The 27,176-nt window shown below is 28.7% G+C and overlaps 4 protein-coding genes across 4 annotated transcripts; 2 read left to right on the top strand and 2 right to left on the bottom strand.

Annotated features, from left to right (window-relative positions):
* Positions 1 to 518: 518 nt before the first annotated feature.
* On the top strand, positions 519 to 1,300 carry LOC123908231 (kunitz-type trypsin inhibitor-like 1 protein). Its single transcript, XM_045958802.1, has one exon. It carries the CDS (start codon positions 555 to 557, stop codon positions 1,188 to 1,190), a length of 636 nt encoding a protein of 211 aa, XP_045814758.1. The 5' UTR covers positions 519 to 554; the 3' UTR covers positions 1,191 to 1,300.
* Positions 1,301 to 4,264: 2,964 nt separating this feature from the next.
* LOC123908416 (kunitz-type trypsin inhibitor-like 2 protein) lies at positions 4,265 to 5,100 on the top strand. The gene has a single exon (XM_045959038.1). The coding sequence runs from the start codon at positions 4,280 to 4,282 to the stop codon at positions 4,973 to 4,975; it is 696 nt and encodes a 231-aa protein (XP_045814994.1). The 5' UTR covers positions 4,265 to 4,279; the 3' UTR covers positions 4,976 to 5,100.
* Positions 5,101 to 6,454: 1,354 nt separating this feature from the next.
* LOC123908649 lies at positions 6,455 to 8,114 on the bottom strand. The gene is made up of 2 exons (XM_045959342.1): positions 7,796 to 8,114; positions 6,455 to 7,145 (listed from the first exon to the last, which is right to left on the bottom strand). Exons 1-2 carry the CDS (start codon positions 7,961 to 7,963, stop codon positions 6,615 to 6,617), a joined length of 699 nt encoding a protein of 232 aa, XP_045815298.1. The 5' UTR covers positions 7,964 to 8,114; the 3' UTR covers positions 6,455 to 6,614.
* Positions 8,115 to 19,216: 11,102 nt separating this feature from the next.
* LOC123911324 lies at positions 19,217 to 21,611 on the bottom strand. Its single transcript, XM_045962726.1, has 2 exons — positions 21,374 to 21,611; positions 19,217 to 19,792 (listed from the first exon to the last, which is right to left on the bottom strand). Exons 1-2 carry the CDS (start codon positions 21,539 to 21,541, stop codon positions 19,262 to 19,264), a joined length of 699 nt encoding a protein of 232 aa, XP_045818682.1. The 5' UTR covers positions 21,542 to 21,611; the 3' UTR covers positions 19,217 to 19,261.
* Positions 21,612 to 27,176: the final 5,565 nt, after the last annotated feature.

Below are 27,176 nucleotides of genomic sequence, written 5' to 3'. Positions count from 1 at the left end.
CCACAAACAAAAGTTTTTGGATCCGTCAACTAATTATGTATTTCGTCAAATTATTCTACTATATTTTTATTTAATGATATTATATAGAAGAATAATTAATTTTTATCAGACATCATATACATGTTCATTAACCTTATGTCTTAATTATATATTTGTTTTTTCAGTTTTTCGTTATATCTTACTTCACAATATATTTCATATGCATTAATAATTTACTATTAATATATCTTTTTTTTGTCAATAAGCAAGTTTATAACTTTGAAGAGGTTCGTTCTCGTGAGTTCAGTTAGTAGGGACATCATATATATATATATATATATATATATATATTATGCAGGAGTCAGAGTTCGAACTCCGAACACTTCACTTATTCACCTTTAAAGCGAAATTTCTGGTCACTATTAGATAAAAAAAACTTTGAGGAGGTTCATTGTTGATATTATTTTTTTTTACCAAAAAATAAAATAAAATAATAAATAGTGGAGGGTGTGAAAGTCTTGTTTACTATTATTTATAGAGCAGAGGTAACACAAATAGTATAAACAAAGCAAATCATGAATCCGACCTTATCCCTAACCCTTTCCTTCCTCCTATTTGCTTTTCTCACCAATCTTCCATCAAACAATGCAGTTCAGCAAGTTTTTGACACAAATGGTAACCCTGTTGTCTCTGGTAAACAATACTTCATTTTTCCAGCAAGTGATAACCCCAAAAAGGGAGGACTAACCTTAAACAAAGTAGGTGATGATTCAAAATGTCCAGTAACTGTCCTACAAAACAATGCCATAACAGGCTTACCAGTTAAATTCACCATCCCGGAAAGTACCACCGATAACATCGTAACAGGTACCGATCTTGATATCGAGTTCACCGAGAAGCCTGATTGTGCTGAATCATCAAAATGGTTGCTGTTTGTTGATGGTAATAATCAACAAAGCTATGTTGGTATTGGTGGTCCTTCAAATTATCCTGGTGTAGAAATAATCAGTGGAAAATTTTTAGTTGTGAAACATGGAAAAGATGGTAGTTATAAAATTGGTTTTTGTTTGGATAGTACTGGTGATTGTGGTTATCTTGGATTACAAGAGATTAATGCTGGAGAAACTGGTTCACGTTTGATTTTGACTATAACTGATGCTTATTCTGTTGTATTTGTTGATGCTGCTTCTGTTAAATCTCAAAGTATTTAGGTACTTGTTTTGATAAATAAGTGGAAGAGTGATTGTAACACTTTCTTAATTATAATAATTAATCAAGTTTGTAGGAATGGATCTTGTAATCCATTTCTTTATTTGATTAATAGTTTGATGACAAAATCCAAAATGAAAATTTATCTCTGACATTTTTATTATCAAATTATATGTAATTTTAGTTTTTATGATTATCGATGATTATTGACAGTAAGCACGATCCTTAAGTTTGACACTTGGATTTTACTACTTGTATGATTTCAGTACACTTGCTGAAATCGTCATTAGGTGGCATCATTTTATTGTTTATAGGCTAAGACGACATTAGTGTTGTGCACTTCTAAACGTCGGCCGACTCTTGATTCAAGTGAATGTGGCCATGTCCCTCAATCAGAGGGACTTCGGCCAACATGGCCATTTCCTGAATGATCATGTTCTCAACCATTCGTGTTTATATGGAAAATGTATTATGACTTAAGATTCCGTCCATTTGCTTCTAAGGTTCTTGAATTTCGGTTTACTCCTCTCATTAATCATATCACGTTATCACTTACGCGGAATCTTAATCTATCATATTCAATGAAAGCTAAATTAACGAAATCTTAACATTGCAAAGGGTAAACCTTAATTTATCAAAAAACTTATGAAAGATGTATGCCCTTGTGTAACACGTGTTTCGTTAAACTTTCTACTTTATGAACTATTAAAGATTAAAGATGTTTCTGTCCAAAAAAGATAAGATTAAATATGTACTAGATATAATATAAATGTAGATAAATAATTCAATATAAAATATTTTTTTCTGATTCTCTTGCACAAATCGATAAAACATTATCTTCCTATATGATGTGTGGCACCATAGAGATAAAGCATTATCTATAAAGCAGATCGTTGTCTATTAATATTTTAGAGCAATAATTGTAGACATCTCGATCAGTTGTTAGCATTCAAGAGAGTAAAAAACTTAATATCATGAATGATACATATACACCAATTATTTATAAGCTAGTGTGATACATGTGATGCTTAAAACGTATTTTTTATACAGAGAAAGATTTATAATAACATTTCATTAATACAATGAGGTATATATATCAATTAACACTTGGTGACTAGTTGAAAATAAGGTTACTTTAGTAAGATTGTGGGTAACCTCATTTACTTGTCTCCGGATAAACTCAATATTTTAGTCGTTATAAAAATTAGAAAAACTCTGATCTACTCAATAATATGGACCAGATACATCAATCATTCCATGAATCTAAAAAATAAATTTCTTCTTATAATAAGAACCGGATGAAATAGATGATGAAAAACTGTCGACCACTCTTTTTGAGTCCACCTCAAAGTCGACGGGTCCTAAGTTGAGCTAAAATATAGTGCATCCAATTAAGCACTATGTTTTTGCACGGATAAACATTTCAATGCCAATTTTAATACCCTTAAAATAAGGTCAATGTTGCATTTAACTCGGCCGGATAGGGGCTTCTTGCAATTACTTTGCATAGCTGCTGCTGCTCTGTTTTGCACATGCCGAACAGCATCCTAATCCTTTATTTTTAAAAAATTACTTATTTTAAAATTAAAGTTATTTTCAAAAGCACGAAAGAGATCGAAACAAAGTATAAAAAGGATATGGTCAAACATAGTTTGTTGGCCACGTGAGTTACAGTACAGATTGGTCATGCTTGTACCAAATACAATCATAATAATTAAATCAGTTATTAAATTAAATTAATAATAAAATTTGTAAAAAAATAAAAAAATAATAATAATCATAATAAATTGATTCCAATACCAAGGGTATCTTTGGTTTATGGAAGAAAAAAAAAATAGGGAAGACAGAAAAATACATAAACCAATAAATAAACTTGGATTAAGTTAATCAGAATTCATTTATTGATTTTAATTTTTTTTTTCTTTTATTTTTTCGTCAAACCAAACACGCTCTAAAGGTTTTACGCCTTTAAATAAAGGCAAAAACTAAAACATATTCTAAGGGCACGTGTTAATGTATTACAAGATACAATAGAAAATTTGAATTAAAAATTGTGCATTTTATTTGTTTAAAGTCAAAAGTTATTTGTTTCAAGAAACAATTACTCATAATTATTTAAAGAATCGTTGACATGTGCTTTTAGGGATATGTTAACATTACCCTTAAATAAATAGTGAGAAGTTTTTTTGGTTTTCACTATTAGTATCCGGCCCACTGATTGTTTAATCTGGTTCGGGTTCAGTTCTTGTATCAAATTGTTTCAGCCCCCTCCTGATCGCAATTGTGGAGATCAAACCGTGTTCCTCCCTACCAAGTTTAACCTCAATCACCACTGAACCAACTAACGATTAGTAAATAGTGAGAAGTTTGATATCTTATTCTTGTATATCATGAAAATTAGTGGAAAATTTATCTTATGTATTCTAAAGATTCTTTGATAGAGATTAGTACTGCCTATTAACCAAAAACACTTATTACTCGTCTATCTTTTATAATTATATTTCGGATGATTGATTCTAACATCCAAAAAATTTAGCAACACAATTTTTTTTTATGGAAGAAAAAAATTTTAGCAACACAACTTATTACTCACCTATCTTTCATAATTATATAGAATACAATTATAGATGTATTATATAAAGTGAGACATACTCTATCCCTTGATAATTTGGTGATATTTGTCTAACAATCAATGAGAATAAACCACCTAAGTAGATTTGCGTATGATACCCACAACTAACTTGTAACCAACTATCTAGAAGAATTTAATTAGATGAGTCATTGGTAATTCATGTATATCATGAAAATTTAATTCGAAATGAGAAATTTATCTTATGTATTCCAGAGATTCTCCGACAAAGATTAATAGTCATTATAATTTAAAAAAAAAAAAAACAATATTTTGGATGATTAATTTTGACATCCAAAAAATTTAACAACTCAATTTATTATTCGTCTACCTTTCATTCATTCTTATATAATAATTATATAAAATAAAATAGAATTATAGAAATATTATACAGATATAAAATATTAAATAGTGGAGTGTGAAAATCTTGTTTACTATATCATACTATATAGAGCAGAGGTAATGAAACCAACAAAACACAAAAAGTATAAACAAAGCAAAGTCATGAATCCTACCTTATCCCTTACTCTTTCCTTCCTCCTATTTACTTTCCTCTCCAACCTTTCACCAAACAATGCAGGTCAACCAGTTTTTGACACAAATGGTAAGCCTGTTGTCTTTGGTAAACAATACTTCATTTCTCCAGCAACTGATAACATCCCCACAAAGGGAGGACTAACCTTAAACAAAGTTGGTGATGATTCAAAATGTCCAGTAACTGTCCTACAAAACAATGCTATAACTGGTTTACCAGTTAAATTCACCATCCCACAAAATACCACCGGAATCGGCCCAGAAATTGGAATGGTAACAAGTTCCGATCTTGAGATCGAATTCATCGAGAAGCCTGATTGCGCCGAATCATCAAAATGGTTGGTGTTTGTTGATGATAAAATTCAAGAAAACTGTGTTGGTATTGGTGGTCCTGCAAATTATCCTGGTGTAGAGATAATTAGTGGTAAATTTTTAGTTGTGACACATACACAAGGACCAAGTTATAGGATTGGATTTTGTTTAGATAGTTCTGGTGATTGTTTTTATGTTGGATTGCAAGAGTTTAATTCTGGAGAAGGTGGTTCACGTTTGATTTTGACTATAGCTGGTGCTTATAATGTTGTATTTGTTGATGCTGATTCTGTTAAATCTCAAAGTATTTAGGTACTTTGTTTTGATGAAAAGAGTGATTGTAACACTTTCTTAATTATAATAATTCAAGTTTGTATGAATAGATCTTGTAATCCATTTCTTCATCTTTGATATTTTTATTATCAAATTTCAAGTAATTTTAGTTGTTATAATTATTGATATATTGCAACCAAATAGAACTTTTTCGTTCAATTAAACTACAAATACAATTCGACAGGAAACACTATTGTTGGAAATTGCCTTGAAAACGAGGAAGACACAAAAAGTTACTGTTTTGGCGCTTCAGGCGGAAGGATTTTCGCCCCAGGCACAAGTTGATGTCAAAATGGAGCTGACTTTCTATTTTTGGTAGTTCCAGTTTTTTGTTGATTTATTGCTTATTCTCATTCATTTTGATTTTGGTTGCTTCAATTCATTTGTCCAACACACACATCAAAGATTTTATTGGTGTGGTTTTCGGTTCGAATTCACAACAACTATCTTTAAATTTGACACTCGGTCTTACAGAGAATAAAACAAAAAACTCGCAAAACTCACAAATTTACCGGGACAAATTGATTATTTAATTCTATAGTTAAACAGTATCTTCCTATATATATGATGGGTGTCCCATAGACATAAAGCCTATCTATAAAACTATCCATAAAAAAGCAAGTTGTTTGTTGATATTTTAGAGCAATAATTGTAGACATCTCGATCAGTTGTTAGCATTCAAGAGAGTAAAAAACTTAATATCAGGAAAAATACATAGACAACAATTATTTATAAGCTAGTGTGATACTTGTTTATTAATCACTTTTAATAATGTGATTAATTTAGTGTAGGTGGTTATCTCAACTATATAAAAGATAGAGGAGATGTAGAGGATGAAGTTGATTATAGGAGAGAAGCTGGCTGGGCTTATTGACCAATATGTCACACTTTGAAACATATATTCCCAATATGCCACCTTTTGAAGCTAGCATGGATGGACACTGTGGAATAACCGTAACAATTGCGTCTGGATCGGGGTTAAAGACTCGACAAAAGAAACAATGACGCGTGTCTTACATATGGTGGCAGAGACTGGTGTGCTGTTAACAGAATGCAGCAACCCGTTGTTGCTACTGTCACAGATCCTTTCATGGTGCAGTGGCAGCGGCTGCGTATCGATTGGTGGAAATGCAACGTTGATGCAAGCTTTTATGGAGACTCTAGTCGTACAAGTTGGAGCTGGTGTATTAGCAATTCGCAAGGCAATTTTATTGCAGCTGAATCGCAAGGCAATTTGTCCTTTTCATTCTATCATTATATATACATACCAAATGCATCGAGGATAATTAAGTTTTACATTTGTAACAGATATATTCTTTATATTTTCTAGGTAACAAATAATCCTTTAAATTTTTAATTTATTACTCTTATGTGACCATTAATTTAGTGAGGGGACAATGAACACTACATTTTAATTTCCAAATGACAAGAGGCAGATTTCAAGGTCACATCACTAAATTAAATTAATGTATGATAAATACAAACATATTTTCATTTAAGTACACAAATTGGTTCAATATCACTTACAAATGAAATAGAACTAATTTTAATCAAAAGAAAAACAGATACACTTACAAATTTCATATTTTTCTTCTCCAAATTTTTTTAATAGCATCTCTCAAGGATCGGTCCGAATAAAATCCATATCCGCATTTCTAGCACGATCCCCGCCCGCAAAATCAAGATTGTAAAGTATACAAACCATTAACATTGAAGAGAGGAAAGGTAACAAAGGTCCAAAGATCCAAAGTTGAAGTGTAATTGCTGTATAGAAAAGCCTATTTCCAACTATGTTCAATAACATAGCTTTTCCAAGATATTGTGTCAAATAATCTGGAGTCACCATAGACTTAACATTTTGTGGGATGCAAATTAGCAAATTTACTCTATTGAGAAATGTTGATGATAGAGTGTTGCATACAAATGAGAATGATAGCATTGTAAGTACTATGGCAAATTTTAGTACTACAACAAAATCACCATGTGCTCCAAAAACTGATTCTTTGATTGGCTTTTTAACACTATAAGTGCTACTTATAATTGCTCCTAGACCAGCACATAGGAGAATCGATGTTGTTGACATTAGGGTTGTTCCCATTATTACATTTCTAAGTGCTTGGATTGCTATTGTATTCTTGTTGTCAATATCCTGCATATTTTTGTTAGCAACTATATGTTTAAATAATAAAAGAGCTTGATTAATATACAACTTTGGTTTTCTGCTAAAAAAATGGAGACAAATTCAAACTCACATCCTATAATATCAAATGTCACTGCATCCATTTACCAAATAAATTGTATTTACCGGACAAAACTACTTTTTTTTTTCAATCTAAAAAATTGCAACAAACATTTGAATAATTAAACACGCGGAAATTAAGTTCCTAAAAACAGATGAGAGAGCGAAAATACATTATTTGACATAGTAGGACTAATTAAACTTATGTGCGGCATAAGTTTTGTGAGACTATTTAGAAGAACTTATAAACAGCTTGATTATTGTATATTTATAAGTCGATTTTCATAAGTTTTTCAAAAGATGACTAATAAAAATAGTTTATACAAAAATAATTTAACTTTATTTTATCTTTTTGCTATAGAAATATACCTTATACATAATAAGTGATTATCTTGATAAATGTTTGTGCAATAAAGCTGTAAATAAAGTGTTTATCCAAACATGGCCTAAATAAAATAAAGAAGAAAAAAAAATTATGAAATTGTTACATAATATAAAAAATCCATATATTTTACAACAAAAATTATGAAATTGTTACATAATGTAAAAATATATTTTACCTTCATCATGGCAGGAACCCAAAATCTTCGACCATCTGCATCTCTTCCAAAAGTTGTGGTGAATGGCTGAGTTCGAGTCATATGCCATAACCATAAATGATATAAAAGAATGATGATAAACCCGCATGGTACAAGAAGTATATCCATATAATATTTTTGCCACTCCATCTTTTTTATCGCGAGAAAATATCGATATTTCAGAATTTACAACACACTGCGCACCAACAACTTATGCTTGCATAATTACTATTACAATCCCTTCCGCTAAGCGCAAAGACACACTTATATATGTTTTTTTTTTTTGAAGGATTATATATGTTTGTTTGTTCATCTATATATAACATCTTTTTAAGTTAATGGTTGCATTGAAAGGTTACTTTGAAATAATATTCTTTTTTTTTTTTGGTACATTACTTTGAAATAATATTCTTATCTTCTACTATTCATGAACAAGGTGAGACAATACCTAAAACATGTGTTAGAACTTATTAAAATGATGTTTTTCTTTTATTTGTTTTTTCCTTTTAAAACCTTTAGATATATGCAAAAGGACATATATGTTGCGTTTAGCAAAATTTCACATTTTATAACAGTGTGATAATTGCCTCAAAAATTCTCCAAATAAGTTTTTAAGTTATAATTAATTATCGATGGGACAATCATAAATTATTATTACTCTATGTTTTAAATTTTAGTTTTGTTTATTCTAAGTTTATTAATAACTATACACTAGTACTCTTTCATTCATTTAATGGGTTTCTTTAATATAGATTTCTCAAAAACGGTCAAATAGTGGATATATACCATTTTTAATAAAAAAAATAAATTTCTATAAAAAAATGTATAATATTATAAAAAATTAAGAATCCATATAATGTTTTGTTTCATTTTTTTTCTTTGACAATATATTATTCATATAATGTTTTATTAAATATTACTTTGGGATGTCCATTAATAACGGTAATAAATTATAATATTTTAGCGAATATAATACAAGGTGTTACAAAAAGCACTACAGCAAAAACGAAATTAATCGATGACCAGACAAACGAAGGGACTCGACCACCATATGTGAGAATTTAAATCGAAATTTACATGATGGGCCTTCATCCACCAAAGTGAATGTGATTTGACCTTATCTAATAGTTGATGGACACTTGAAACATTAGTCTTAAAAACTATGTTGTTTCGTTTTTGCCACACCACCCAAATGCTACATAACCAAAGAAGCCGCAAGAAAGAACGGCGAGCTCGCATGCCTCCAGCCGCATGAGTAAACTGCACAAAATGGTCCTGTACCAATAACGGATCAGCCGAGGATACCCAAACCCATGGTCTAATCAAGCCCCACAAGGGTGCAAAAACCGGGCAGGAAAGAAACGAATATTGCACTGTTTCCACACCCCCGTAACCAGTCACACACAACTGAGAGGCAGGATCAAGAATGTTGCGCCGCACTAGATTGTCTTTAGTTGGTAACCTGTTCCGAAGTAACCGCCAAGCCATCATTGAGGTCTTTAAAGGTACCTATTTATGCCATATTTAAGTCTGTTGAAGCTTCCATGATAGCTAATTTAAATTTGAATTGTATCGATGTACTATATCAATTTGAATGAATGAATATCATTTATTTTTAGTAAAAAAAATTATAATGATGTATTTGAAAACTCTTCAGTTAATTTAGAAAATATATTATACCAAATTAACCTTATAGTTTTGTTTTTTTTACAAACAAATTAAAGATATGTTACATTAACTAGTGATTATTTTCGCTAATGTATTTGGGTCAAAATTGCTTCGCTGAAAGTTTAAATTTTTGCTCAGTGTTTTTTGCAGGTGACTACCAAGTACCAACTAAAGATAATCTTTTCAGGAGGGTTATTTTGAATGTTGACACTCAACTTTGTAGTCGAGGGTGTGGTAGTGTCGAATTATTATCACATCTTTTTATCGTTTGTGGGGCGCTCTCATAAGGTGTGGTGTGGAATGAGGAGTTTGCTTGGAGTTTAGTGTGCACTTTCTAACGACGCCCGAACACATGCGCTTCAATTTAGTTTACTATGGGTCCGTTTCTTGAAAATTAAATATTGCTTCAAAGCAATTTAGTTGGAAACAATTTGGATGATTTTTTTTTTACAACAACAATTTAGATGATTTAAAAAGTTAAAAATTAAACCGTAATTAAAACGTTAAAAATTAGAATTGAATATTAAAAACGCAAATCAAAGTAAGCATAATATCGGCAACGTGAAGGGTACGTAAAAAATTATGATTTTGTTTTCGACAAGAAACACTTAATGATTATGATTTTGTTTTACCAAAATACACTTAATTTTTTTATGAATGTTAATGTACATTGGTTCAATCCAACTCTTGTTTGTGAAAAAAATTTGATTGGAATGGTGGACCCGTCTTATAGAGTAATTACAGTCACGACTAAACGGTACTCCCTCCGATCCTTTTTATAAGGAACACTTTGAAAAAATCACACAGACCAATAAAACACATTTAACATAGTTATTTTCATTTAATACACTTATAAATTTAAATTTATTCCATGTATACCCTTATTTAATTACTCTTTATTCAATTAACTTACTTATTTTTAAATTCTCTCTCATAATAAATAAGGGCATAAGTGAAATTGAACATTTAAAATATTTGAAAATTGGTCAAAGTTTCTTATAAAAAGGACCAAATTTTTTGCCCTAAGTGTTCCTTATAAAAAGGACCGGAGGGAGTATATTAGAAATTTCATATGTATAAGATCAATTACAATCATCGATAAATAGGTCACTTTAACCGGCAGAAATATCGAAATTATTAGTGTTAAACGCTATGAACGGGGTTTGAACCTTGATCCATCTACTTCATGTGTATGAATTTTCAATAACTTTGTCATTTCGTCTATTAACAAAAAAACCACCACTAAATAGTACTCCCTCCAGTCTGATTTATAAGCAAATATTCTTATTTTCACACATATTAAGGAGTCCTAGTTTTATGTGAAAAATAAGTTACTTGGACAAAAATAACCTTAGTTATCTAACCACATTAAATGCATAAATATTGAAAATGCACTCTTTGGAAAGATGATAGAAAGGGTATTATTGGAAAGACGATATTAAATAAAGTTGAATTTGATAATTTTTGCTTATATTTAAGAATAATTTTTTATGTTGACTTTTGCTTATAAATAAGAACGAAGGGAGGAGTATTAATTACAAAGAAAATCTAATGTTACTAGAGAAATTTTTTTAGAGCTTAAAACCCTCGATAAATGTGACTAGCAATTATTGAGTGCTAGTGGCCACCAAGAATGTGCATCGAGAGAAACAAAAATTGTCTAAAACGTTATTGAGGGATTAGCCCTCAATAAATGTGACAAGCAATTATTGAGTACTAGTCGCCGCCAATAATGCATCCTAAAAAAACAATAATTTTTTCTCTTTTCTCTCTCATAACTCGTATACCACCCACCCTCCTCTAGGTGGAGGTTGTCTCCAGTCACATTTTCTTCCTGTGCAATCACACTCATTCATTTCCTTTGGCCCACAAGATTTTAATTATTAAAAAAATTAATCAAAAGTGGAGATTTCACTAGATATTTAATCCCTTCATGTATATTGGGCTTTTAGCCGATCTAGAACAGCGATGATATGCGAAGATTGAATTGAATCAACAAACAGAAGATATGCGAAGATCGAAGGCACGGTGTAAATCACAAACATTTAGAAACAAAGATTGAATTGAATCAACAAACATTTAGAAATCAGAAAATAAATCATAATATAAGAATGCAGAATTAAAATTGGCATATTAAATCGAAAGGCACATTGTATTGCTCACTATTTCTTGTACAAATTTATAATTAAAATCCTACATTTACAATAACTGCGGTTATGCAAGGCCAAGTAAACCAAGCAAGATCCGGTGGAAGAGTTCATCAGAAATGTCACGAAAGAAAGCCCTCCCTCGTGATCTTGAACTATAGTTGCTAGGGTATTGGATGCGTTGGTAGGGATGAAGGTTGAAGATGGCATTGCAGCAATGGTTGGGGGATTTGTGATTCAAACCGAAGACTGAGGGAGACGGTTAAAAACGCCTTATGTGCTTGTGTGTTGTGATTTCAGTTTCAGGCGATGCAGAGTTTTTGAAAATGTTTATGTTAGACCGTGTTTTTTTTTAAAAAAAAAATTGATATGAGACGAAATGAAAGATCTAGTGATTTAATAGGTTATGGTAGAATTCATTTGGGGCTTTTGCCCTCTCTTGTATAAAAAAAATGAATTTATTAGTGGTTATTGGACTTTTTCAATAGGCCTTTAGAGTTTGTCTGATGAAAATTTCTTTCTGGCACCCTTATATTGCTTCTATGTGATAAGGATCGAGCAACATATGTGTATACACTTGAGTTTCAAATTTTTTTCCCCTATAGTTCGTGCGGCCATTTAATATGACCTGATTTAAGATAGACCTTAATATTTTTAAGTTATATATTTGTAATAAGTTATTTTTTTACCACATTTTTCCTTTAACTCATAAATGATATACAGATACAGCGTTACCTTTTTATCAGTTTTCGTCCATCTATGTAAGTAAGGTTGTTAGAATATCATTTTAAAACGTAAACTCTAAGAATCATACATTTTGAGGTAAATTTCGTGTTAAATCAGAGCTAAAATCATTTTGACTAAAATCGGTAGTCAAAATAAGTTTACAGGATTTGACTTCATATTAAAATCAATAAAATCACTAAAACTCGCATGTTTTCACCTAACGATTCAATTTTTTTTTTCTTAATCAATTTAAAAGTTCAATTTTATCATATTAATCTATAACAATATATAAAAGGGATAAGGGAGTTTGGGCTGGATTTTTTTTTGTCCATTTTGCCCTTAACTTCCTTTATGGTTTTTTAATTATTCCATAATAATTGCCCTTAACTTCCTCTCTTTTTTTTTTTATGGTTTTTTCATCTATATCTATTCTATACTATAAAATATATAAAAAGAATACATGAGTTTTGGGGTAGAATTTTCATAATACCAACATTACCCTTGCTTTTTTTTAGTAGCAACAAAAATCTTTTATTAACAAACTCACCATAACATAAGGCGTATCTTTTTTTTTAGGTACATAAGTTAGACACAGGCAGGCGCGGCTGGCCCGCTAGTAGTAATAAATACAATAGCATATCTAGAAAGACAATTAACTATTTATATATAATACTCCCTCCGTCCCAAATCTTTGGTCCTTTTACCTTTTTAGTTTTGTCACAAATCTTTAGTTCTTTTAAGAAATCAATGCCCAATTAGTAATACTTTACCATTTGTACCCTTATACTAAAGTTAAAGCATTAATTAAATATATTTTCTCTTTCTTAATAAAGTAAGGGTAAAAGTGACTTAACTTATCATTTTTTATCATTTCTTAATCTCTGTGCAAATCTCCAAAAAGACTAAAGTTTTGGGACGGATGGAATAATATATGTTAATAATTATAGGAATAACAATTATTTACACATGTAAATGTTTCATAACAATATACTGTATTTTTTTTATAAGAAAAAATTCATCGTCGAATAATTGATTATCTGGTCGATATTATAGACTAAGTACATCAATTGTTTAAAGACCCTAATAAGAGAATTTGTGCTTAAAATGGGGAACGGAGGAACGGAGTGAGTACATCAAGAGTTAGACAGATAATAATTTTTCGTATCCGTGTGTTCCCAACAGTGTCTCCTATTTTTATACATGTGCGCGGAAAAAAAACAATACAAAAATAATAGATGAAAACAAGTGAGAAACAAAACAAATAAGTAATTATATTTTGATAAAATAATTTAATATTATAAATTTTTATGTGATTATTTAAATATAATAAGTTTTTTTTTGGTAGATAGATGAAATGAGGTTCGATGAAGCAATTTTGATATTTCTACCAGTTGAGCTAAGATTTGTGGACATTTAAATATAATAAGTTATTTGATAAATAATAGATAAAAAAATATTGTAAAAAAAATTCAATTTCACATGGCATACATGATTCAAAAAGTTATATTTAATACGTAAAAAAAAATGAGACAAATATTATTTCTTTACAAGATATATTGATGTGCATATGGAAGATTTGATCAGAATTTTCCGTTTTCTTCAACCGCCTTTCATCGTGCTACGATGACAAGTCATCGTGGTACGATGGTAAAAATTCGTTGCAGATTTTCATCAATTTAAATTGCCTTCTCATCGCGCCACACCGGATCTCATCGTGGGTACGATGGTTTGCGCTGTTTATTATGTTTTTGCCCTTTTTTATGTTTTTTCCACTTTTCTTGCTTCCGGGCCAAATAACTTCACTTTTCCAAGTATTTGTTTGTTTTTGGACTTCAATTGCTATTAAAACTACCCTAAATTGCTACTAAAAATATTATATAATTGACTGTCATCAACAACTTTAATCACTAATAACCTTAATTAATCATTATAAAAAAAATATATTTTGAAAATATTCATCGAGACAAATTGAACAATATCTTATATGATAACATTTGTTTTTATATCAATAAAAAAAATAATCAAAATAGGATATATGAATAATGCACGCAATCTACAATATATGAAAAGATGATACGTATGAAATCACCAATTTATCCCTATTTCAATTTTTGACACATAATCATTTTTAAGGGTATTTTGTGTCTTTATTAAAAAAAGTTAGTATGAAAATGCTAAAAAATTTCTAACATGTCTCAACAGGATTCGAGCCCTTAACCTTTTAGTTACACTTCTTATTATATTTACCACTAAGCCATATGAATTAATTTGTTATATTTTTGGAACTAATATGAGTTAAATGCCCAATTGTAACTACAAAACTCCACTTTATTTGTTACTTCTCCCACGATTTTTTTTCTTTTTATCTAAAAATCCAATTTTTTGTATGTAACCCAAATTCAAATTAAATTACCTCACTTTATATCTACAATATATGAAAAGATGATAAGTATGAAATCACCAATTTGCCCCTATTTCAATTTTTGACACATAATCATTTTTAAGGGTATTTTGTGTCTTTATTAAAAAAAGTTAGTATGAAAATGCTAAAAAATTTCTAACATGTCTCAACAGGATTCGAGCCCTTAACCTTTTAGTTACACTTCTTATTATATTTACAACTAAGCCATATGAATTAATTTGTTATATTTTTGGAACTAATATAAGTTAAATGCCCAATTGTAACTACAAAACTCCACTTTATTTGTTACTTCTCCCACGATTTTTTTTCTTTTTATCTAAAAATCCAATTTTTTGTATGTAACCCAAATTCAAATTAAATTACCTCACTTTATATCTACAATATATGAAAAGAAGATACATGTGAAATCACCAATTTGCCCCTTTTTCATTTTTTGAGACATAATCATTTTCAAGGGTGATTTCATATGTATCTTCTTTTCATATAATGTAGATTTTTGGAACCCATATGAGTTAAATGTCCAATTGTAACCACAAAACTCCACTTTATTTGTTACTTCTCCCTCGATTTTTTTCTTTTTATCAAAACTCCAATTTTTTGTATGTAACCCAAATTCAAATTACCTCACTTTATACAAATTCAATTTTTTTATTAAACAAAAATCAATTAACGAGGCATCGATATATCCTATACAATCTACTATATAAGCGAATTAATATAGGCGGTATTAATTTTGTTTTAATTACTCAATTTAAAACGTATATTTACCTTACAAAAAAATAAAATAAATAACACATAGATATTCACATAAAATTAATAACTATGACCGACGAATGAACATATTACACATCTACAATATATGAAAAAAAGATACTTTTTTTTTAAGGAAAAAAGAAGATACATATGAAATCACCAATTTTTCCCTTTTTCATTTTTTGACACATAATCATTTTCAAGAGTATTTTGTGTCATATTTAAAAGTTAATAACTAATTTCAATATTTTAATATTTTTCTTTAGGTGGTTACTTTCATTTTAATATTTTGTGTCATCAATACATTGGTCAGATATTTTAATAACTAATTTCAATATTTTAATATTTTCTTGAGGTGGTTTCCTGATCTTTAATAATTTATGTAGGACCTAAATTTATACTAAAGATATTAATAGGAGAACCTATTATTTTTCTGATTTCTACGATATTTATATTTTTAATCATATATTAATAAAGTTGTTCATTCTTCATAATTTCTACAAGGCATATATTTATACTCATATATTAATACAATGATCTAATTTTTTGTGGGATTTCTGCGAGAACTGTGTTTTTACTCTTATTAATGAAGTTTTCAGTTATTTACTATTTTTTGTGAGACCTATATTTATACTCATATATTAATACGAAAATCTACTATTTTTTGTGATTCTAACTTGTGTTTTTACTAATATATTATGTTGTCTATTTTATTAAATAATTTTACGGACTATATTCATATTAATACGGGAACCTCTTTTTTTTGTTATATCTACGGGCCTTATATTTTTACTCCTATATTAATAAAGTTTTTTTTTTTATAATTTTACGAGTTATACTCATATATTTATACGGGGACATAATCTTTTGTGTGAATTATGTGGGACCTATATTTATCCTCTTATTAATAAGGTTTTCTGATCTTTAATAATTTATGTAGAACCTATATTTATACTCATATTTAATACGGTGACCTAATTATTTTGATGATTGTTGTGAGACCTATATTTTCACTAACATATTAATAAGATTGCATATTTTTTAATAATTTTTATGGGACTATATTCATACTCATACATATATTTATTACAAGGACCTAAGAAAATAAGATACATGTGAAAATCTCATGTTACCCCACTTAATAATTTGACACATCATCACTTTCATGAGTATTTTGTGTCATATTTGAAACTTAGTAAATAATTTCAATATTTTTAATTTTTTTTAGGTGGTTAATTCCATTTTAATATTTTACTCCTTCCGTTTTTTTATAGGTGTTCAGTTAGAATGATAACACTAAATTAAGAAAGTGGATTTTTGCACACTCTCTTCCTATTATACCCTCTTTTTAATTCACCAATAAATTCCTATTTTATTGCACTTTTTCAAATAAATTTTAGTTTTCAATTTTTTACTATTTTGTTAGAGCTATATTTATAATCATATATTAATACGAGAACCTAATCTTTTGTGTGATTTCTGGGGACCTATGTGTTTATTTTTTTTGGGTACATGGGGACACATGTGTTTTACTCATATTAATAAGCTTGCCCATCTTTTATAACATTTTGAGGACCTATATTTATACTCATATATTAATATGAAAACTTTTTTGTTTGTGTGGTTTCTACGGGAGGACTTATACTTTTAATTATATATTAATTAAGTTGTTTGTAACAAAAATAAAATAAAAATTAAGTTGTCTATTTTTTTTTTACAATTTTACAGGTTATACTCATATTTAATACAGTGACCTAATTATTTTGATGATTGTTGTGGGACCTATATTTTCACATACGATTGCCTATTTTTTTAATAATTTTTACGTGACTATATTTATACTCATATATTAATACATTGACATAAGTTTTTTGGTCATTTTTACAAGACCTATGTTTTTACTAATATATTAATAAGGTAGCCTATTTTTTTCATAATTTTGACATTATCTATATTTATATTCCTATATTAATACGAGACCTAAGATTTTTTGGTGATGATTTTACCATTGTTCTTTTTCTATTTTTTTTTACCAAATATTATATCCCTTCTATTTTTTTTTATATTTTAATCTACTTTCCAATAAATTTCATCTTACCAAATGAGGAGCGGCAACGCCGCGACTCCCGTGCGAACGCACGGGTGTCATGCTAGTTCTCAAATAAAACTTAAAACAGAACGAAGGAGTATTAAAAAAGATACTTTTTGATAAAAACAGAATAAAATATAAAATTGGAGCAAAAGAAACTTGAACCCATCACTTTTGACACTATAAATAAGCATGTACTCTTCTTAACCACTAGGCTATTTTCCCGAATTAATATTATAATGCGCAAATATATATATATATATATATATATATATATATATATATATATATATATATATATATATATATATATATATATATATATATATAAAAGTTAGCTGATAGCTGAAAAGTTAATTAATTTTAATTGAAGTATTTGGTAAAATTAGTTTTTCAAGTGACTGGTAAATATAAAATGACATAAAAGTACATGTATATTGAATTTTTTTTTAAAAAAAAATATATATATATATATATATATATATATATATATATATATATATATATATATATATATTTATACACATTTTTAACTATAAATTATTTTAAATATTTAATTTTTTTAAAATTAAAGTTTGAAAATTATAAATGTGATATATGAATTTATTTGAGATTTGTTTAACTAAAAGTGTTTAATTTTGTTATCAAATTTTTATATTCTTAATGGAAAATTTTATGGTTTTTTATTTAACATGGTAAATATGTAAAAAAGAAAAACAATAAATATTGATATGCATTCAAAAAAAAAATCCGTTGAAAAAAATTGAACAAGGGTAAGCGGTTACTTCATTTTCCTATAATGGGTAGTTTTATTTTTTTTTTTAAATAAAAATAATTAAAACTAAATTCATGCGAGTATAAATGGAATAAAATATAAAAAGTTATAAGTTATAAGCTCAAACGCTACTTGAAATAACATCTCAAAAAACGCTATAAGCTAATTAAAAAAACTTGTTACCAAACACCTCTAACAAACTTATAAGCTAGTCCCATAAACTATAAGCTAACTTATTGGACTTACCAAACACACCCTTCAACAAAAATAATAAGAACAATTAATTGGGCGAACTCTATCATTTTGCAATGATATCAACTTTTTTGTGCCACCAAGAAAAGAATTCGATGAAAACAAACAAAAAATTAATGGTAATCATAATCAATGCCATATATATATATATAAGAAAAGTCATTGGAATTATTTATGTAGAGCATTTGTGCTCTTCTGCTTTTTGTGTGTAAAGAAAGTAACACTACTTTTACAACATAAAGTTGTAAACCATATACACCCAATGACACATATTCACGTATTAATCTTAAAATGCCACCAACACATTCTTTTCACATACTCTTCCAATTGAATGAAATAATGAAATTCAGATAAATCCCATTAAATTATGTGCTCCACATGATTAACTAATGAGATTCATATAAATTTCAATTAATTGAAAACTTATTTTAGTCATTAGAAAAATTATGAAACTCAATTTAATTTTTAAAAGAAAATAAAAAATTCACATCTTTCTCTCAGAAACTAAATTGAGTTTCGTAGTTTTTCTCATAAACTTCACTATAAAGAGTATACTAGTAAGTAGGGCTCATTTTCTTAGTTTCTTTAATCTTATTTATATGCATAGCTAATCAAATTAGACATAGTTGCTTTCATCATTAAGTATTGTCTTTGCTTTTCCACTTCCACAAACAATGTCAAGATTGTAAAACACTAGCAACATAGCCAATGAGCACAAGAAAACCAAGACAGGACCAAATATCCAAAGCATAAGTGGAAGAGCTGAGTAGAAAATCCTATTTCCAACAGTGTTCAAAGTAGTTCCTCTCTCCAAAATCTCTCCCAAATAATCAGGAGTCACCATGGAAAGAACATCTTGTGGGGTGCAAATAAGTAAGCTTAATTGGTTGAGAAACCTAATTGATAGAGTGTGGCAGAAAAATGAGAATAAGAATATGGTAAGGAGTGTCACATATTTAAGTGCTACTGAAAATTCGCTATGAGCACCATAGAGAACATCTTCAACAGGCTTTTTTACACTGTAAGTACTGCTTATTATAGCAGCTAAGCCAGCTGATAGAAGAATTGATGTGGTGGCCATAAGAGTCGATCCCATTATAAGATTTCGAAGACTTTGCGCTACTAAGATGTTCTTCTTTTCAATATCCTGAAATTAGCATAATGTTTTGAGGTTAAGAGTTTATCAATGTTTTTAAATATATATGGGAGCAAATTAAGTCACTTTTATCATTGTCATGTACCCTATAGATGCACATAAGAAAAAAGTAACAAAACTTTTGATTCATTTAGTTTGTATTATGAACAATAAAGTGGTTGTAATGACTTAACCAAAAAAAAAAAAAGTGGTTGTAATGAAATATCAACCACTTTTATTGTAAATTAGTGTAAATTATAATTAGATTAAGGGGAGTATAATTACCTTAAATAATTTTTACGCTATCAATCAATCATAATTGTTAGGTTATTAGAAATATTTCACTTTTCTTATAACTACTAAAATTATACACATAATCAATTGTGATATGTTGATAATGTAAATTTTTTTACATTGTTTGACTGATCATGAAAATTAAACTCTAATTTAGTTTATATGTCTTTTTCAAAGAAAAAAAAGTGTAAATTTTAATATAAAACATCCTAAAAGTGTGATTTATCATTTTCTTTTTCTTGGCAAAGATTAAAATCTAAACAATAACACTAAAGAAGTAGAGTCATATTCTACTCACCTTTTTCTTTTTATTTTAAAGTTTTTGGTTTTGGCTACCTTTTTTTATTTTAAAGTTGTTAAACCCACTTTTAAAGTGACAATATCATATTTTCAAAAGGCTCTACATTATTCTGGTCAAAGGTACCAAAGCCTAGGGAATGCAATTATGTGTAGATTCTGTGATTCTGTCATATATTCAATATTCAATGCACCTTTCCTTTCGGCAATTTTTTATAAGAAATATTTTAGATTTTTTTTTTAGTTTTTTTATTAGACATGCTCTTTATATTTATTCTTTATTAAATACACAATTTTATTTGTGTTCTTTTTTTTTCGGTAGTTTCATTTATATTCATCGTAGTTTCATTTATATTCATCATATCAAATAATTCATTTCAATGTTAATGCATTAATTAGAGAGAACCATTTCTCATGCTAATTTAGTATTAATTTTGGAACAAAATATAAAATTTTAGAATTATTAATGAAAAATTTAGTTTCCTTAGTCCGTGTTATTTTTTAAGTGTTTTTTATAAAAACAACCGGAAGGAATATTATATCAGGTGTTAAACTCTAAATATACATAAGGTTTCTAAACATTAAATATTTTGGGGATTATGTATTCAAGTTTTGTTCCTTTGGATATTATGTATTCAAGTTTCTAAACATTATATTTTACATCGAAGTTTCTAAACATTAAATATTGAGTACTAGATTGTTTTAGGCATGTTTTCACTATGAGTAATAATTAACGAAGTAAATAAAAAAAAATGACTACATAAGTAGATAATTAATAGATAGTAATGTAAAAAAAATAAATTAATTTGTATGCACTGTCAGTGTAAAGTTTTTTTTAAATATGCATCCAATGATGTGTTGCCACATCATTTAATGAATGTGACACATTACGTGTTCTTAAACATCATACATGATATGTTGATATATTATTGAACGCATCTGTAAAATAATTTTACACTTACAGTGTATATAAATTAAATTAAAAAATAAAATAGTATATACCTTCAACATGCTAGGCACCCAAAATCTTCTAGCATGAGCATTGATTCCAATTGTAGTGGAGAAAGGCTCTGATCGAGTCTTATGCCACAACCATACATGATAACCAATAGTCATAAAAAATTCTAATGGTATAAGCATCATATCCAAATAATATGTCTTCCATTCCATTATTAATTTTCTTCTTTGCTCTTTTCTTACTCTTTGTTGTTGTTATCCTTATACGTTATTTCTTCTAGCAATGAAGTTCTATTTATAGTGTAAAATCGTACGTGGAACAATGGGAAAAGCAAAAGATATGGGAAGTGGTTACCTAGGAACACAAGTAACATAGTGTTAGCTACATTACAAAATAAAAAGTTTGCTTTATAGTGTTAGTGAAGTACGTGTAATCAACTTTAATAAAGAGTGATTTTGTGAGTATAAGTAGTCAGGACTAATTTTTGAGAGATATAAGTTCGTTTTTTCCTCTATGTTTTTTTTGTCTTTTTTCAACGAAAGGAGAGTGGTTTTGGATCTTTAGAAGTGAAATAATCACTCCTGTATATTTTTTTTTATCTATTTTAATCTAAATAAATTTTACATAGAATAGTTTTCTTATTCTTTTGTGTGATTTTGTCGTCTCAGTGCGACGTTGTTTAATTTCTCGTCTTTGTGTGGTGTTTGTTTATTTTTCGTATTGGTGTGGTGTTTGTTTGCTTTTACGTCTTGCTGCGGTGTTTGTTTGTTTTTTCGTCTTGTTATTGTGTTCATTTTGTTGGATTAGTAGATCAACTTCGGTTAACTATTAATTCACAAGTGACTAAGTTCGCTAACAATTCGTCTTGTTATTGTGTTCATTTTGTTGGATTAGTAGATCAAGTTCGGTTAACTATTAATTCACAAGTGACTAAATTCGCTAACGATGCAAATTAGAAAGCATGTGTATTTCGGTTACTTTGATTTTTACACATTATTTGTAGGCATGAGTATATCATTTTATGTTGTTAACTAGAATGTTGTGAGTTTGTTTACAGGTTCAAACTTTTTTATTTTTAACAGTGTTGAATTTGTACTTGAATTTAATATACTCTACCCATTTTAATAAATGAATTTCTTTTTATTTTAGTTAAAAAAAATTAGAGTGAGGATTTCTCTTAATTTCTCTTAATTAGTAGGGCTAAGAGTGCAATGAGAACCATGTATATGTGGAATATTTTAGCATATGGATTTTTTTCATTTCTTAAAAGAAAAAAAAAATGTGTCTATTATTATAAAAAATTTATTTAATAAACAAAAGATATAAATGAAAAAATTAATTAATTTTCTGTATTAATTAGATTTATAGTTAAAAATTGGAGAGACACTCTACTCTTACTCGAAATTTAGTGTGACTATGATTATAATTTTTTAAAAAATAATATAAAATTTAGCCACCAATACATATATACTCTCTACATACATATCACATGAGAATGTTAATTAAGAACATGTCTTTTCAATATTCTCTTTAACATTCAATTTTTAATTGAATGAAACTTATTTCGGTCTCACTACTCTATATAAAATATATGGGTAAAATATATTTTTAAAGTAAAAGACCTAATTTTTTTTTTACAAAAGTAAAAGACCTAAATTATTTTCAATTAATAAAAGTACACATAATTATTGTTGGGGGCTGCTAATTTAGACCCAGTTGGGTCTAAATTAGCAAAGTGCACCTTTTCAGTTGGACCAAAATACCCATTTTTTTAATTAATTAACCAAATTACCATCAATGGACGCGGATCCAATGTCGCGCGCGTACCGCAGGACCTGGTTACAGGCCGTTGATTTCCATCAGACAGCCAAGATCTGATCTCATCAAGACTGTCTGATCAATCAGACAGCCCAGATCATCCGAATCCATCAGATTCCAGCGCGTGCACCACACTGGATTACACCCTGGAGAGAGAAGAATCTACTTTTTAAAAGCAGGACACGTGTCGCTGTCTGATTGGCTGGGCGTGATTTTTTTCCATTTAATACTTTGAACTCAATTATTTCGTTGTAAATTAATTTTTTATTTTTTTTTTTATACCAAAATTCATAATTTTTTTTCTCTACAAATAGAGATTTGGTTCGTTTGATTTGGACACAGAAAAAAAAACCCAATTTTTCACTACCTTAATCTCATTTTTCACTACCTTACATCAACTCACTGAAACCATTCTACCAGGAAAATGGTTTCAGAGTACAAATCTCTAAAATCATTCTACCAGCTAAATGGTTTCAGAAGCAAACACAATTAATAAATTACTCACTGAAACCATTCTACCAGTAAAATAGTTTCAGAGTACAACTATGTGCAACCATTCTACAAGCTAAATGGTTTCAGAAGCAAATAACTAATAATCAACTTACTGAAACCATTCTACCAGCAAAATGGTTTCAGATTACAACTCTCTGAAACCATTGTACCAGATAAATGGTTTCAGAAGCAAACACAATTAATAAATTACTCATTGAAACCATTCTACCAGTAAAATGGTTTCAGAATACAACTATGTGCAACCATTCTACCAGTAAAATGGTTTCAGAAGCAAACATTAGTTTTTAATTACCGTTTTATCTCATTTAATTAACTAAAAATAGTTTCAGGTCTCCAAAAATTTCATAAAATATACCAAAAGTTCCAGAATATTATCTACTATTTTCCTGGTATAATGGTTTCAGTGAGTTGGTTGAGTGGTGCGTGTTAAATTACAACACACAAGTAACGTATTTAGTAGACAAAAAATGAGATTAAGGTAGTGAAAAATTGCATTTTTTTTTCGGTGTCCAAATCAAACGAACCAAGTCTCTATTTGTAGAAAAAAAAAATTATGAATTTTAGTATAAAAAAAAATAAAAAATTAATTTACAACGAAATAATTGAGTTCAAAGTATTAAATGAACAAAAATCACGTTCAGCCAACCATTGTGTGACACGTGTCCTACTTTTAAAAAGCAAATTTTTCTCTCTCCAGGGTGTAATCCAGTGTGGCGCACGCGCTGGAATCTGATGGATCAGGATGATCTGGGCTGTCGGATTGATCAGACAGTCTTGATGAGATCAGATCTTGGCTGTCTAATGGAAATCAACGGTCTGTAACCATGGTCCTTCGGTACGCGCGCGACACTGGATCCCCGTCTATTAATGGGTATTTTGGTTAATTAATTAAAAAGAATGGGTATTTTGGTCCAATTGAAAAGGTGCACCTTGCTAACTTAGACCTAACTAGGGTCTAAGTTAGAAAACCCCATTATTGTTTTATCAATATAAATTCTAGTTGATAAGAGTAGCCCAAAGTTATAAGGAGATATCTCACACTTTTTATCTTCCTAACTTTCCAAAAGAAGCATGGTCAAAAGATGCGAATAAAGTTTGGAAAAATTAGGTGAGTTGGAATCTCTCCATTTTTTTTCCTCTATTTTCTCTCTTCGATATTATAGTTTTGAATAATTTTTAAATATATATTAAATAGTTTGACTCACCAAATCCTATTATTGTATTTATATTTTCAAAACATTAGTAATGAAAAAAATGGAGAGGATCTTGACTCTTATTAACTATCAAATCTTATGTCGGTCTAAGTTGAGTTAAGAAAGGTCATTGGGTTGGACGTGCTTTAATATGTCTACTTCAAACTAAATTATTAAATTTAAATTTAAGAAAACAAATGGACAATTATGACCCATATTTTCACGCACTAAAATCAAAAGAATATTTTTATAAAACAATAAAATCAAAACTCTTCATATTTACGATATTTTCATATATATGCCTAAATTTTATCAAATATATATGATCTATGGACCAAGGTGTCACATATAGCCCACCTTAGACTTGATAAAACTTTATAAAAGTATTCAGATATAAGTGCTCATTTGATATCAAGTTTGACATGAATTAATTTTTTTTTAGTGAGTTTTCCTCTTTAAATATTTGGATTAGAAATTGCATGAATTTTATCAGTGATTTTCTTACCATTGTAGTGATTGGGTTATCAATCTTCTAAATTATATGGATGACTGGATGATAAAGTGTTAAACTAGTTGAACTTTTAAGCTAAAAATTAAGGATGAGTTGGAGCCTTGGAGGCCCAAAGTTTAAGTTTGTAAAAAAATCTAATATAACAACTAACATAATAATAATTTGCCCTTAGAAAAAATTAAATTGCATTGAAAAAAACAAAATTTATTTTAAAATAAATACTACAATTTTATCAGTAAGATTTACTTTAATCGATAAATATTACTCCCTTCCGTAATTTGGTATTACTATTCTAAAAAGACACTTAAAAAGGAATGGAAGAAGTAAATTGTTAGACTAAACTATTTTGTCTGAATTAGAATTTAGAACTTCACACTTGATTGTGTATTTTTGGTGGTAAATGTAACTTTGTCTATGAACAAAAAAGATGACGAATACGTCGAATCAAGGTAGAGATATTTCATGTAACCATGCTCATTAGCACTTTGAGTCATTATCCACTTGAAGATAAATAATCTCTTATCTCCGAGCCAAGACCATAATCAGCATAAAGCGCATCACTGTCTCTAATTTGGCGAGCATAGGTGACCAAACAACTTCCACTGCTATAGGTATGAATGTCACCACAACCCGAAAAGATTTATCGATTTTTTGTGTGTGCCATAACAGTTGAGCTTTACCCATCCATCTCGAGGCTTGTTCCATCCGATGAATATAGTATCCCTTTGTCGATGATGCCCCCTAGCTTCATGTGTTTTGTCATAGCTATCAATCTCCCTTCGAAGCCTTCTTCAAAGATAGTTTGGTTTCCAGGTTGTTGAGTATCGTGTTCGAGTTCTTGGGTGAAGCTCTGCTCTGATTGTGATACGGGGGAAGGGTTCATAGAATTATGGGTAAATAGTGTTATACCCCCCTGCAAAATAGACGAGTTTTGCGTTACCCCCTGCAAAATATTTTTTTGAGATTACCCCCATGCAATGTCAAGATTCTTTGCGTTACCCCCCTGGCTTAACAAGTGGGCATATGACATGGAAGAATCTTGACGTGACATGACACGTGGAAATTAATTTATTTTTAATTGCCAACTCATTAATTAATGTGGGTTTTTAATTAAAAAAATGAAAAAAAAAAAACTTAAAAGTTGTTATATTTTTATGAACTTACTTAAAAGAAAGTTTTTTTTTTTTTTGACTAAAAGTTGTTATTATATATAAAAAAAAATCCTTATATATATATATATAATAACTAATAATAGAGTAACCAACAAAAAAAACGAAGATGAAAAAAAAAAAACTAATAATAATAATAGTAACCAAAAAACTAATAATAATAATAATAATAATAATAATAATAATAACTAATAATAATAGAGTAACAAAAAAAAAAAAACTGCAATCACTGACTATGTGATTGCAGTTTTTTTTTTTGGTTACTCTATTATTATTAGTTATTATTATTATTATTATTAGTTTTTTGGTTACTATTATTATTATTAGTTTTTTTTTCATCTTCGTTTTTTTTTGTTACTCTATTATTAGTTATTATATATATATATATATATATAAGAAATTTTTTTTATATATAATAACAACTTTTAGTCAAAAAAAAAAAACTTTCTTTTAACTAAGTTCATAAAAATATAACAACTTTTAAGTTTTTTTTTCATTTTTTTAATTAAAAACCCACATTAATTAATGAGTTGGCAATTAAAAATAAATAAAAAATAAATTAATTTCCACATGTCATGCCACGTCAAGATTCTTCCATGTCATATGCCCACTTGTTAAGCCAGGGGGGTAACGCAAAGAATCT

Source organism: Trifolium pratense, linkage group LG2 (assembly GCF_020283565.1).
Source record: "Trifolium pratense cultivar HEN17-A07 linkage group LG2, ARS_RC_1.1, whole genome shotgun sequence".
In the NCBI taxonomy this organism is placed as follows: domain Eukaryota; kingdom Viridiplantae; phylum Streptophyta; class Magnoliopsida; order Fabales; family Fabaceae; genus Trifolium; species Trifolium pratense.
The sequence above is the reverse complement of the archived record's forward strand: the minus strand, read 5'-3'. Positions and strand labels throughout refer to the sequence as shown.